Source organism: Zootermopsis nevadensis, unplaced genomic scaffold (genome assembly GCF_977971745.1).
Source record: "Zootermopsis nevadensis isolate Lab colony 2312 unplaced genomic scaffold, Znev_1.0 Znev_ptg000007l, whole genome shotgun sequence".
NCBI classification, from domain to species: Eukaryota; Metazoa; Arthropoda; class Insecta; order Blattodea; family Termopsidae; genus Zootermopsis; species Zootermopsis nevadensis.
Genome location: NW_028259139.1, coordinates 6,027,375 through 6,040,119, shown reverse-complemented (window position 1 = coordinate 6,040,119; position 12,745 = coordinate 6,027,375). Strand labels below are relative to the sequence as shown.

At 41.6% G+C, this 12,745-nt stretch overlaps 1 protein-coding gene across 8 annotated transcripts in view; it reads right to left on the bottom strand.

Annotated features, from left to right (window-relative positions):
• LOC110828940 (uncharacterized) overlaps positions 1-12,745 on the bottom strand; it is a 31,652-nt gene that overhangs the window by 10,000 nt on the left and 8,907 nt on the right. For 5 of the 8 annotated variants that reach the window (XM_087344101.1, XM_022062176.2, XM_022062192.2 and 2 more), the window contains 6 exons: positions 9,023-9,273; positions 4,724-4,809; positions 2,094-2,325; positions 1,394-1,556; positions 825-1,023; positions 11-236 (listed from right to left, as the gene is read on the bottom strand). In XM_087344101.1, the coding sequence (XP_087200227.1) occupies positions 11-236; positions 825-1,023; positions 1,394-1,556; positions 2,094-2,325; positions 4,724-4,809; positions 9,023-9,273 (1,157 nt within the window). Of the gene's footprint in view, positions 1-10; positions 237-824; positions 1,024-1,393; positions 1,557-2,093; positions 2,326-3,120; positions 3,336-4,723; positions 4,810-9,022; positions 9,274-9,655; positions 9,803-12,745 lie in introns of those variants that run through there. The other 3 variants (XM_022062166.2, XM_022062202.2, XM_022062211.2) reach the window with 3 other exon arrangements.

The following is a 12,745-nucleotide window of genomic DNA, read 5'->3' as shown; positions in this document are numbered from 1 at the left end:
TCTTACTTACATATGTACACTATCCAAGTTGTAATTTGACAACGGAAGCTCAAACTGTGCCAATGTTATGGAACTGACAAGTCGTTTACTTTTGAGTTTCACGACTAATCTATCTGTTTGAAGAGAATTTATTAAAAAGGAAGGACTTTCTTGCCATTGTGGAGAAAGCTGTGAAGTTTTTTGGCGTTGCTCACCAAGAGTCAGAACTAGCCATCGGACATCTTCTGGCATATGACCTACAAAAATAACATAGTTTACGGTAGTTTACATTATTAAAGCAGTTTCATCTGCAAACATATATCAGAAGTTAATGCTGTGTGAAAAAATCCAAGTAATCTTCTGCAATTTCTAACACTTTCGCTCACCCTAGGGCATAAAGAACACCTAAGATTCATGATAAGAGTTACTATAATACAATGTACTGTAACTGTTATGTCACAGATATTAACAGAGAGAAAAACTGAAGATGGCCGTCTTCTGAGTTGTTGCGCCATGTAGTCTGGTAGAAGTGATGATGAAGGCAGCAATGACCTCTAAAACACTGGCAAATGTCTACCAGATCACATGGCGCTATAATCCAAATGACAGCCATCTTCATACCAAATGCGACAAGAACCCGATAAACAACATCATTGCCACCGTAACCTCAAATGATCCAACAAATTTAGAAAATAATTCTGTACTAAGAATGCAGCAAAATTCTCAAACCGTGATGATGAACATCACGACAGAACAGACAACTACCTTGACGAAAAGGAGACTACCTGAAAATCAGAATGCCAGCAAGATTAATGTGAAACAAGTTTTTGGTCTCTGGCACTTACCTGGTTGCATTGCCGACAGAGTGACTGTGAGGACTCCCTGTGCAACTGTATCTCCTATTTCTTGACCTGGAGTTGGTCTGTCATGAGAAGTCAAGTTCACATCCAGCTTGCCAGGATCTACTAATGCCGTCACTAACGCGTCCATTACCAGAGAATGTATCCATGTTTTAAGAACTGGAACTTCCATCATTTGGACAGACTTTAAAGTAATCAAATCACAAATCAACTAAAGATGACGGTCTACATAACCACACACTACATTAGAGGTTTAGATCTAAGAGTGCCAACTGCACTTACAACGGGGAATTTCTGTTTCTGTCTCTCAGCACGATCACCTTACTCGACTCATTTTTACAATAAAATAATTTAAGGTACTAAAATAATATGCAAGATTATAAATAAAAGGAAATTCTGTGATAAACACACTGTGCTTATTTTCCTTAAAGTTTTCTAACACAGACATGTTAACAGATGAATATTTAAATTCACTTCACAGTTAATCTAAATTTTTTACACAAATTGTAAATATCTGTCACTTCCACGTCTTAGCAAAACAAACTTTGATTTACCTTCAGCACACGAACACTGAACCACACTTCTGGCTTCTCTATAAACGTCAGGTTTAGATGAGTAATGTGTGGAAATGGTGCTTCCATATTCAATGTCAATGTTGCATAAATCTTTCCTGTGACGTTCAGCTTTTCCATGGCAAGATCCAGATCCATCCCAACACTAAAAGGAAAAAATACAATAATGTGTGTTTCAGTCGTCATTAATACTAGACGGATGTTACGTATGACCCTATATAGATAAGTGATAACTTAAAAAGAAGTTTGGCATAAAAAATACTCACGTTTTTACATTTTAATTTCATTGTAGCAATTTTAGACAATTAGGAGACAAATTCTTAAAACATTTATTAATAAACGACACTTTCCATGCCATGAACAACATAATTTTCCCAGAAATACAAACCTCTTTTGACATGAACACTTGGAATTTGATGGTATTTTAATGAAAGGCTCCAAGTTTTGTTAAAAATGAAACTTCAGGAAAAAATTATGAACCAGCAACATGGGTATAATAATGAACGTGTGCGCGCACACATCCAACTAAAAGGAGGGGCTGGTACGATATGCAGTCGTGAACCTCCGGATAAGAAGCACCTCTGCCATGTCAAAATAACAATTAACTTCCATCACTTATTATATTTTTCTAGGATCCCCTAGACACTGATTGTTTCACTAATGAAGTTATTATCTGCCTTACCCTTTGCCAAAAAGTCTTGTCCTTATAACCATACGGAAATCATCACTGTCAAGACAAATGTCTGCTTCTAGTGCCACCTGATGATGCACACTCTGTGCTAGGCCACCTGGAGGCTGCTGGAGACTTCGTGCTGATAGTGGAATGCGTTTGCCCTGATGCACATCGAACACCCGTACAGCTTTCACATATGGTGTCTGCTCACCCAGGGTGAACTGTCTCAATTCAAGGCTCTCTGTGTTCAAGATAAATGCAGATACGTATCTCTCAGCATCATTTATACAGTACAAGAATTCCTAGTGAAGTGGGTCAGTACAGTTTGACTACAGACTGGATGACTGGGAATCGATCCCCTGACACAGCAAAATGATTTTTCTACTATCCCCTACGCCCAGACCAGATGAGGCCAATGGGTACCAGGGGTCCCTTCCTCAGGGGTTTAAGTGCAGCAAGGTCATTGTTCTGACCACTTACCCATCTACTGCTAAAAGAATGAGTAGGAGCTAACCTCCTCTGCCCACAAACACATCCATGGCATGTCATAAGGCAGCATTACTTTCACAATGTCGATATAAACCTGATTAAAGCACTAATATGTAGAATTTGGGAGGCAAATTTCTAAGTTACAATACTATACATAGTTCCTGAAAGGTTTGTGCACGCGCAGCATTTCCTTAATATTGGTGGCATGACGAAACTTAATGAACACGTTACAATCACGGGCACGCAAAGGCTCACACCTGAATGGTTCCAAGCACCACCTGGCTCCTACACTACCATGGAGGTCGCACTATTCCATCACGAAATTAACAGCGAAAAGTGGATTCACGAGAGTGACGGAGGAGACCAAGAAAAAAGAATTCCAGAATGAAACGTTCAAACTCACTCACTCACTCACACACACACATCGCCCTGATGTTGGAGGCAACAAGGACCTCCGAAATGACTATCAACACGGCGCAACATCAAGGAACATAATTCTGTGTTCCTTCCGTTCTCTTATTTCTTCTTTCTACTTCTGTCCTCTTACTATTATAATTATTTCCTTTCTGCATATTCCGTTTCTTACGTGCTCCTTCCTTCAACTTCACTCCAACCACAGCGTCAGTCATTTGTTAAGACCCTGCACACACGAGCGGTTTGGGCCGCAGCGGTTTTTCTGCCGCAACACAACACGAGGAATCCTACCTATGCGCACGCACGAGCGGCAAAACAGTCGCACGGCGACCATTGTTTGCACGACCTTGGTGTAACTGAGTAGGAGGAAAGGCCGGCACTGAACAGTTCGGCCATATCGTTTTACAGTGACAGAAACTAACGAGAAACTGTGTGTAGAAGTCTGTGAATCTCTACTGCCGAACTCGAGCCAACTTGACGAAAAAAGGAGGTGTCTAAATAATTTCTTTGGATACATTCGCAGGTCCTCACATAACTTGTGAAACTGAGCTTTCGACAATCTTGGACTTAAAAGCGGAAGGAACCAACATTCATTCCCACGGTTTGCCCTTGCTCTTAGCAACATTCTTATCGATTCGAGGGCATCCAGTTATTTCATAGCAACGTATTACAAATACTAACGCGCAACTGTAGAAAACTCTCAATCGTGACAGTCACTCCCAAATATCGAAGTACACAGCTGAATCGGACTCTTATTACTTATTATCTGTTGCAGTTGATATTTCTTCGCACGAATTCCTTTAAAGAACTTACAAGTTTACGAAATTAAACACAATGGGATAACAGAAACAGACCAAGAACTACAAATCCCTCTGCTGTTGTGACGTAATTTCGTGGTTGGTTTCTCGTTAGCTGCGTTATCGCTTTCTGCAAGAAAAATCCCAACATCAATATAGAGTCTCTGTAGACACTCCCATGTCTGATGTCAGATATGTATAACACGTCAGAATGAAAAAACTGAAAGGGTTATGGAAGATTTATAGGCCACATTCGCAAAAGTAGTCCCTAAGAAATATCTTTCCGACAGTCATAAATCCACGTAGACCTTCAGCTTGAGAAGGTAGCTCGGTTTCATGATTAACCCCCGTAAATGTACAAGGGTAGGCCAAATGCCTTCAACAGCAGTATACAGCGCGCGTTATTTCTTATGTGGTACACCAAACACTGCAATGACTCTGGACATCTTGCAAAGTGTCCCACAAAGACCTAAGGTTCTCAAGGCGGGGAAGACAATTTTGTTCTGGGTTGTAACACAGCTTCTCCGAAACGCTGATGTCTGCCCACAAACCCACACGGTTTTACAACCCACTTTTTTCTTCGAGTTTTCTGTATCACTTAATCCATCATGTTTTGACCGGTCACTGCCTTCTAAATGAACCGTGCATCGCCGACCGCAAATCGATTCCTTATATCCTATTTTTATTTTAGTAGCGTTTCCACGTTACCATTTTTTGTTGAGACGACTGTTCCAAAATCATAAGCGGAAAAGAAGAGTTTCATGCGAACTGAAAACAAACTCGTAAATAAATAGAAAGGAACTAATACCTATGTAGCATAGTCCTTATTAAGAAGCTAACAGTCGCTTATCTTGTCAAGAAGTTGCCCATACCTTAAAGCGTCTGTGTACATACGTCACAGCCTTCTAAATCTAATGTTATAGCAAGAATTTTACTCACCCACAAACGAAGGTTTGGCTTCATTCAGGATGGGCTCTAAATGTTCCTTCAAAATTATAAACAGACTCGGAGAGCTGAAAACCCACCTGGAAAACAATAACGGCAATAAATTTGTGTTTTTCTCCCTCTGGACATCACAGTAACTGGGCTCCAGGGAAAGCGATCGGTGTTAAAGGAACGGACAAACGCATTAAAATCCTCTCGCGCGATCATCTGTGTCAAAATTCAGCTCAAAACCACCGTTCTAGGGACCTGCTGTCTCTATTGCCGCAGTCGCTCGAGAGGATTTCAGTTGCATTATTTACCCTGAAAGTTTCAAAACTTACTTAAGAAAAGACGCTTAAGGAATTTGGGCCACGCCTTGCTCAACTTTGATAAGACAAATCAGAAATCAGTGGGAAGGGCCACGAAGTAATGATTTTGAAGTTACACGGGCACAATGTGACTGCATAAACACACGGCACAGAGCCAACAAATACATGGAAGACGCAAAATACAATTTTTAAAATCCAGATCAGTGCCAGTAGTTTTTACGGAAAGAATAAAGCATTTAGAGTAGGATTTGAGGTTCTCATGGCGATGATTATGAAGCTGAGAGGCACTTGCAGCGTCCTCACAATGGAGACAGCAAGTACCTCTGCAACGTCGTTACACTTCTACCAGACAAAACGGCGTTACAATCCAGAAGACACATTTAATGCATTTATGGTCTATTCAGGATTTGTATGGAGCAGATAAACACTAACAAAGCAGCGACATATTTGACGACAACCGGGAAAGTGGACCTGCATTTCAGCGCGGTTCACGCCATGTTCTTGCCCCATTCACACAGCAATTTGCGTGTAATAAACTTTCATGGGCCATCGTGCGATTGTGAACTACGCATGTCACTTGCCTGTCCTTGTCTGCTCAGAATACAGAAGTATAAGGACCTGCAGTGAAGTACAAAGGAAGTTTAATGTAACTTACGACTACGCCGATGGATTGTGGTGGCAACACAATTTTTTTTGGAGAGGTTCGTAAAAAATAACGCTGTTCTTGTGGTTATGCAGTGCACCATGAAAGTGAATGCAGGAACCGCGCATTTTTAAGGTCCACACCAAATGCAACTGGCTGGTGTGCTTTACTCCCGCGGAAGGAGTCCTTGGTACTCGGTGCGCGCCAGAATCGTCATTGCAGCCAAGAGAGAAAAAATCCTTGCAACAGAACCTGGATCGTCCCGCACAGCCCATATCTTAGACACTGTGTCCGATCTCGCACTGATATAAGGCCCCCACCTGCGTTAAACGGAACACCCGAAACGGAAATATCCAGTCACTGGGCATTTCGTTACGAGATCTCACTGTCTGCACGCCGAACTGTCAAGGTTACATTCCGCCCGTCTCGCGAGAGGACACGCCAAGCGACGGGGCATGATTTAATTAATAATCAGCCTGTTGCTGGCCTTGCGTCTGTCGGTGGAGATGAGATAGCCTGCTCAAGGTGACCTCTTTCCTTTTGAGAAATATTTAACGGCGATGACAGAGATCTTATGCAAGTGCGACGTTGCACCTTTCCGACGCGAGGTCCGCGGATTCGAATCCCGCTCGGTTTGTGTCAGACCTACCCCGTGTGGGTAAATAGGCATGTTCGCCCAGTATCACACTTTTCATTTTAAATGTATTAATATTTCAGCGTACTAACATACGCTAATAAAAACAATATAAGTTCGTTATGTCTTCAAAACACGCGTTTAAGCTACAATCCTAGTCCAAGGAGTCACTCCGAATGGATTTACACGAACCAAATTTTCAGGATTAGTCACGAATCGGAGCGATTTCCTCACTTGTACAAATGTTTTGCCCTAATTTCCAAATCACGTGACGTGCCGCACACAAAGGTCGCGAGGGCCACATGCGTCTACAGATTTCCGACCCCTGGTCTACTAAATTTCATATTGTTTTATAATCTGCAGGCCTATTATTAATCACATTATTTTCTGACCCACTTGGCATTCCATTAGTAAGTAGGCTGTCATTTATGATTAATGTGACAAATTGAAAACCTCGTCTGTAGCTCTACGTATATTTGAAGGGACAGTGTCCCCCCCCCCCCCACTTATAATACTGTTAATAGATTTTCAGCTTTATGGGGTGTTTATGGCTACATGTGCTATGCATAAACTATTATAGCGGTTGCCATGGTGATGTTATTGAATTCTCGACCTCGTGGTTTACATTAGTGATCACAGAACCATTGCTTCCTACACATGACTGACAATTTGTCACGACCTACGCTATTATCCCACCGAAGGGGCCGATTGTGATAAATCGCGGACTGGGATGCCGTATTTTCATCCGTTCTCTTAACTACGTAAGAAGAGACCTCGCAATGGATAGAATCCCCATCCAGTGACCACTACAAAATGTCTAAATGGTTAACTATTTCAAAATTAATTCTCTATCTGTACAGGTGAGCTGAACAACTAACCGAATCACGAAAAATTAATGATTTCTGTCATCTATCTGCCCAGAGGGGAAAAAACGGTTTGCCACAGCGCCCAACCATTTAACAGTTACAAGAACTATTCTTTACAGCACCCATATCCCATGAGATTGTGTCCAAATGGGCATCCTGCGATGTGCAAATGAAAACGGACAATGCCCCATTCTTCACAATTTATCACCCTCCTGCGATAAACGAGAAAGCAAATAAATACGTAATCTGTGAAGGTCAAACCAAACTGCATAGGACCCAACAGCGTTTATGGCCGAAAGTTGTCAGGGTGATCACCAAATGCTTGGGGGACCGGGGCGAGGGGAGAATATACTTAATGAAGACGCGAGGTGAACTTTCTTCCATGAAATGGTTAACCTCAAACAAATGATAAACTAAGTCATCAGCCAATTAGAGTTCTTTACTCCGAGCTTTGGCGGTGGTGAACTGTGGCCTGTTCCGAGATGCGCAAACCCACGGACGACATGGTTCTGCTGTGCTGAATCCGTTTGGAGAAAAAAGAAAACGTATGTGCGATTGCTCACAGATTTAACATAAAGACTATTGATTACCTTTCACGGCTTTGCTGGTACCAACAAACATGATTCGCTACACATGGCACGGAGTGGCGCCAGCTAGAACCATTAAGGAGATGACACGCCATGAATAAAACGTGGATCAGGCTCGCCAGTGGTTGAAAACGGAAACGATGCGCATTTATTTGAGAGAAATGTCAAATGCTAGTATTCCATGCGGAATCAACTGGTCTGGTGACGGCGTTCATACAACCTCGACATGACTGTACCTCACAACTTCAACTACCCTTTACCATAGACACAGATTACGTAGCATTGGACGACAAACGGATCACGAATTATTGACGGGAAAGGGCGTAGATAAACCGATCGTAGCCTACTTTAAGTTTCTCTTTCAGAGTTTGAAGAACCGACAGGTAAATGTATCCAGGATGTGTATGGAGCGAAAGTAAATATAAGAACAAAGGCAGACGTGAGACATGCGTAGTTCGCCGTCAGACGACGGCCGACAAAACTTCCATTACATATAAAATTCAATTACAAGTACAACACGTCTAACGCCCAACCTCATTATTGATCTACTGCTGCGAGAAACCGCGAACAGCTCTCGAAGGTCCGTGCCCAAAAGAACACAAACACGATATCCCCACTCCATGGTCAGTGTTTGTTGACGTCTGCTTCATACGCATCCTGAACAGACCACTGACTCGCGTTTACCAGCTATCCAAACTTGCTCCCAGAGCTGCCACCGTCAGAAATGAATAAATTACAGTCAAGTATCAAAGGAATTTACTATTAAATTAGAAGCTGATGTAGTTACTAGGTCATCAAAATACGTAGCATTACTTTGCAGACAAATAACACCCGCTACCAGGTACGTTGTTCTTTTGTTCCTACCTTCAACAGTTTTTACCGTTGTACTTCGTTTCCATTTGAAGGTACAATTTTACAATCCTGTTACAGAAGGGGTATGCTTTGGGGGTAACAATCTAATGTACAGATTTCAAATTCCATCCGGATTACCGGCTAGTCCTACACTGACCGATGGCTTTCTTCAGCCTCTACAGCAGGCTGCTGGGATAGTACCTTGAAACAGGCCACAAACGCCTCACCAATTTTAATTTTCTCGCCCCACTGGACGGCATATAATCTAAGCTGTTGGAACAACACCGTAAAATTAAGAATCCATTTTTACCAGCTTGTCACTTCCCAGCATAAATGGAGCTTTGGGTGTGGGACAAGTAAAATAAGACAGAGGTAAACGGAGATACCACGTTCAATTACTTACCATCGGTTGAAGAGGAAGTTGAACCATTCAGCTGTCTCGTCCTGATTATGGACACGCTTCCGCCTAACCCGAAGTGTCTCGTACTTTACGGCAGCCTCTACCAGTTTTACAAGACTGGATTTCCAGACAGCAACGACCAGAGCCAACAGGAATAGCAGCCAAGCCAAGGACAACCCGGCGGTGCCCAACAGCCAACTGCAAACGACGCTCAGGGCTACGAACATCAGCGTCCAAATCAACTCGGCATCCCGCTGCAAAAATTCAACATCTGGTCTGAACGTCTGTTCATGCGACAATTCAAGAACTACCAGAACGGTCAAGGTCGAAGTTCGGAAATTCCTAAAATCCAAGCACCAAAAGTCGTGGGCTGATTCAAATCTCGGCGCGGAGACAGGCTATCCCGAGGTTTTTCCTCAGTTCCTCCACGTAAATGCCGGGATGGTACCTTAAATTAGGCCACATCGATCCCAAATTCCTTATTCACTATTATCCCTTCATTTGAACCCATACGTCCTGAGTTACTCAAAACGCCGTTAAACAAACTACAAATAAAATAAACAACACTGCCTGCTACTAATACCATCGTCCAGGTAGAACAAACATAATTTATCAACGCAACAGAAGCGCATTTACCGTAGCTAATATCAACAGCAGCAGCGCCATGAACAGCCCAGCAATTGCAAACAGCCAGCCACATGTAACACACGCTGTTACGAACACCAGAGCCCAGAACATCGTTAACATTCGAGGCAATCACTTGTGTGTGCGCGCTGTCCTTCCTTGTCGTGACCACTGGCAGACCTCAGCGGCTGAGGACACAACCGCTCAACACGCTACATTTCAACAACAGCTACTCCTAGTCCACTGCCCTTCCTTAAAGGCAGGCAAAAAGTTATTTCACAGGTCCGTGGCGTGAAACAATACAGAAATCGACAATCGAGATCGTTGTTTGTAGAAAGAAGCATTTCATGACACTGGATGTGTGCTGAGATCTGGGTCAGCAGCTCTACAACAATGTAGCGCATGAGAAGAAGCAGACAATGTGTCTTGCACATCTGGCGAACGCAGCGAAAAGAAAGCCCACTTCTTATGTACAGCTATGTTTTATTTTAGTGTCAACAATTGCAGGAAAAGCCTCTCTGGCAACATTACAAGATTCAAATATTGAAGTTTTAAAGGGAAAATAACGAAGCGTCCTGCGTGTGGGCGATTGTGAGGGCTATCAAAAAGACATAATAATCACTATAGGAATTAAAATAAGCAAAGTTCGTGTTGCGTAAGACAGATGTTCTCAACATTTTTCGCTGGCGTACCACCCATTCTAATTCAACACATTAAATGTACCACTAACCAAATGCGTTCAGGGAAAACTTATTTATGTTAATATTAACTTTTGATTTTCTTACTTAGTTCGCGTACCACTCAACAGTGGCTCGCGTACCATAGGTTGATAAACGCTGGCGTAAACAATTTTGAACTGGAAATAAATTACGTACAAAATCCTCCGACTCTTAAATTTGTATCATCACATATCACTTTTTTCCTCAGCATGGCGAATTAAATTATAACTGAAAATAAGAAAATTTAAATTTCAACTTTTAACTGAACTGCAAACAAAGTTCCAAAAATTAACAAAGTCTTCCAACAACCTAATTATCTTTTTTATATCTTAATTGCATCATGCTTGTGTTCCTCAATACAGTACTTTTATTTTCCGTCGTTACACAAGCTTATTGTTAAAATCATATAAAATTTCACATAAAATTGTTACATTTTAAAATTGACGACATGTTTCGATATACAATTCTATCATCGTCAGGTCTATCAAAATTAAAATTAAAATCTGGTGTATCTGTTGCTCTGCTTATATTGCTTTTGTTTTTATCCGTTTTTATTACATCTCCAGGCTTCTTTCATTTAATTTTGGAGACGCGCCTGGGTGCCTATATCGGGTTGTGTGTGAGGTGCGTGTCCGTTGTTATTGTTGAGTTGCTGTCTGCCATTCAATAACAACGGACACGCACCTCACACACAACCCGATATAGGCACCCAGGCGCGTCTCCAAAATTAAATGAAAGAAGCCTGGAGATGTAATAAAAACGGATAAAAACAAAAGCAATATAAGCAGAGCAACAGATACACCAGATTTTAATTTTAATTTTGATAGACCTGACGATGATAGAATTGTATATCGAAACATGTCGTCAATTTTAAAATGTAACAATTTTATGTGAAATTTTATATGATTTTAACAATAAGCTTGTGTAACGACGGAAAATAAAAGTACTGTACTAATTATCTTTGTCCGTCTTTTCTATAATTTTATTGTAATTTCAATCGTTATTAAGAATCCACTACATGTTTCGACCTTAACTGGTCATCTTCAGGTGATTCTCTTTAAGTGTTCGAAATTAATCGATAATATTGCCAAACTGTAACCACATTTTCTGTTGAGGACTTCACCACGAGAGGGACGGACCTATTTAAGTAGAGTGGACTACACTGGTGGAAAGCTGTAGTTGAAATGAAAATTTAAATTTATCTCGCGATTATATTTTCATATTAAAAAAACTATAATCAGCTAACTATCAAGATCTCCGCTGACGTCCATTTCCGCCAGGTCAGGTGAGGTCACGAAACGCAAGGGCTCGGTGTGTGAACGACGTTAATGATGAAGGAGAGAGACGCGTGGACAGATGGGCAAAGCAGTCCCGCTACACGCCATGTAGGTCGCTTGAGGGAGAGGAGGTGCAGCTCCTATTCATTCTTGACCTCGACACTAGTTGGGGGGTGAGTGGTACGTCACCCATTTTAAAAACAGTTTCATGTTAAAACCACGAAGCCACCCACTGGTCTATCTTTCGTATTTCTCGCCCGCGTGCTGTTTATCCCCCCCCCCCCCCCCCCCCGTACTCCAAACATTAAAGTTAGACCTCCGTTGCTGTCTTGTTCCACTGCGGCATTGCTATTTATAGACGACTAAACACTCAGAACGAAATCAAAGCTCTATGCGCCGGCGAAACACAATTCTGGTACGAACTTCAGCGACAATGAATTTGTTGAAACGATTCAAACTGAAAGACGGAAGACATCTTACAAAAGTTGGCAGGAACTTTAATGGGAAATTAGAATACTGTATCTTGCAACACATTTACGCCAGAAAATAGGTCTCTGGACGTATTCCAGAGGGAGCGAAGGAGGTACTGGCAACTTGTACTCATAAAAAAGTCACTCATAACTCCAAATTCGCTCTTTCTCGTGTTCAGTGAAGTGTATGACTTATGCAATAATATTATTTGGAAAATTTTGTAATCTAGATTCGTTTACTCGAAAATTATGTAACTACATCCATCAGTTGATGCAGATATAACAGCTAAAGTGTGCACATGTGTGGTGGACGGGACCTTTGCACAGGGCGGCAAAAATGATTTGGCCGACTGTATAATAGTTTATTATAATCTGAGACTGATTATTATACACTTTTTTGGTTACGATTATTACAACAGTCATTTAAATGATAATTTAGAAGATTTTAGTTAAACTGGGTCAGAGTTTTATGTGAAGTCAGACATTTCTGCTGGTATTAGGTAAAAAAAGGTCTTAATCTTCCCATTCAAGCCTGGTTTTTCAAAGTAGTCTCTTGTCTTCAGAATTCCCGACAAAAATTATGTCTGCATTTCTCGTCTCCCCAATGCCTGTTACTTCCCCACTATCTTAAAACAC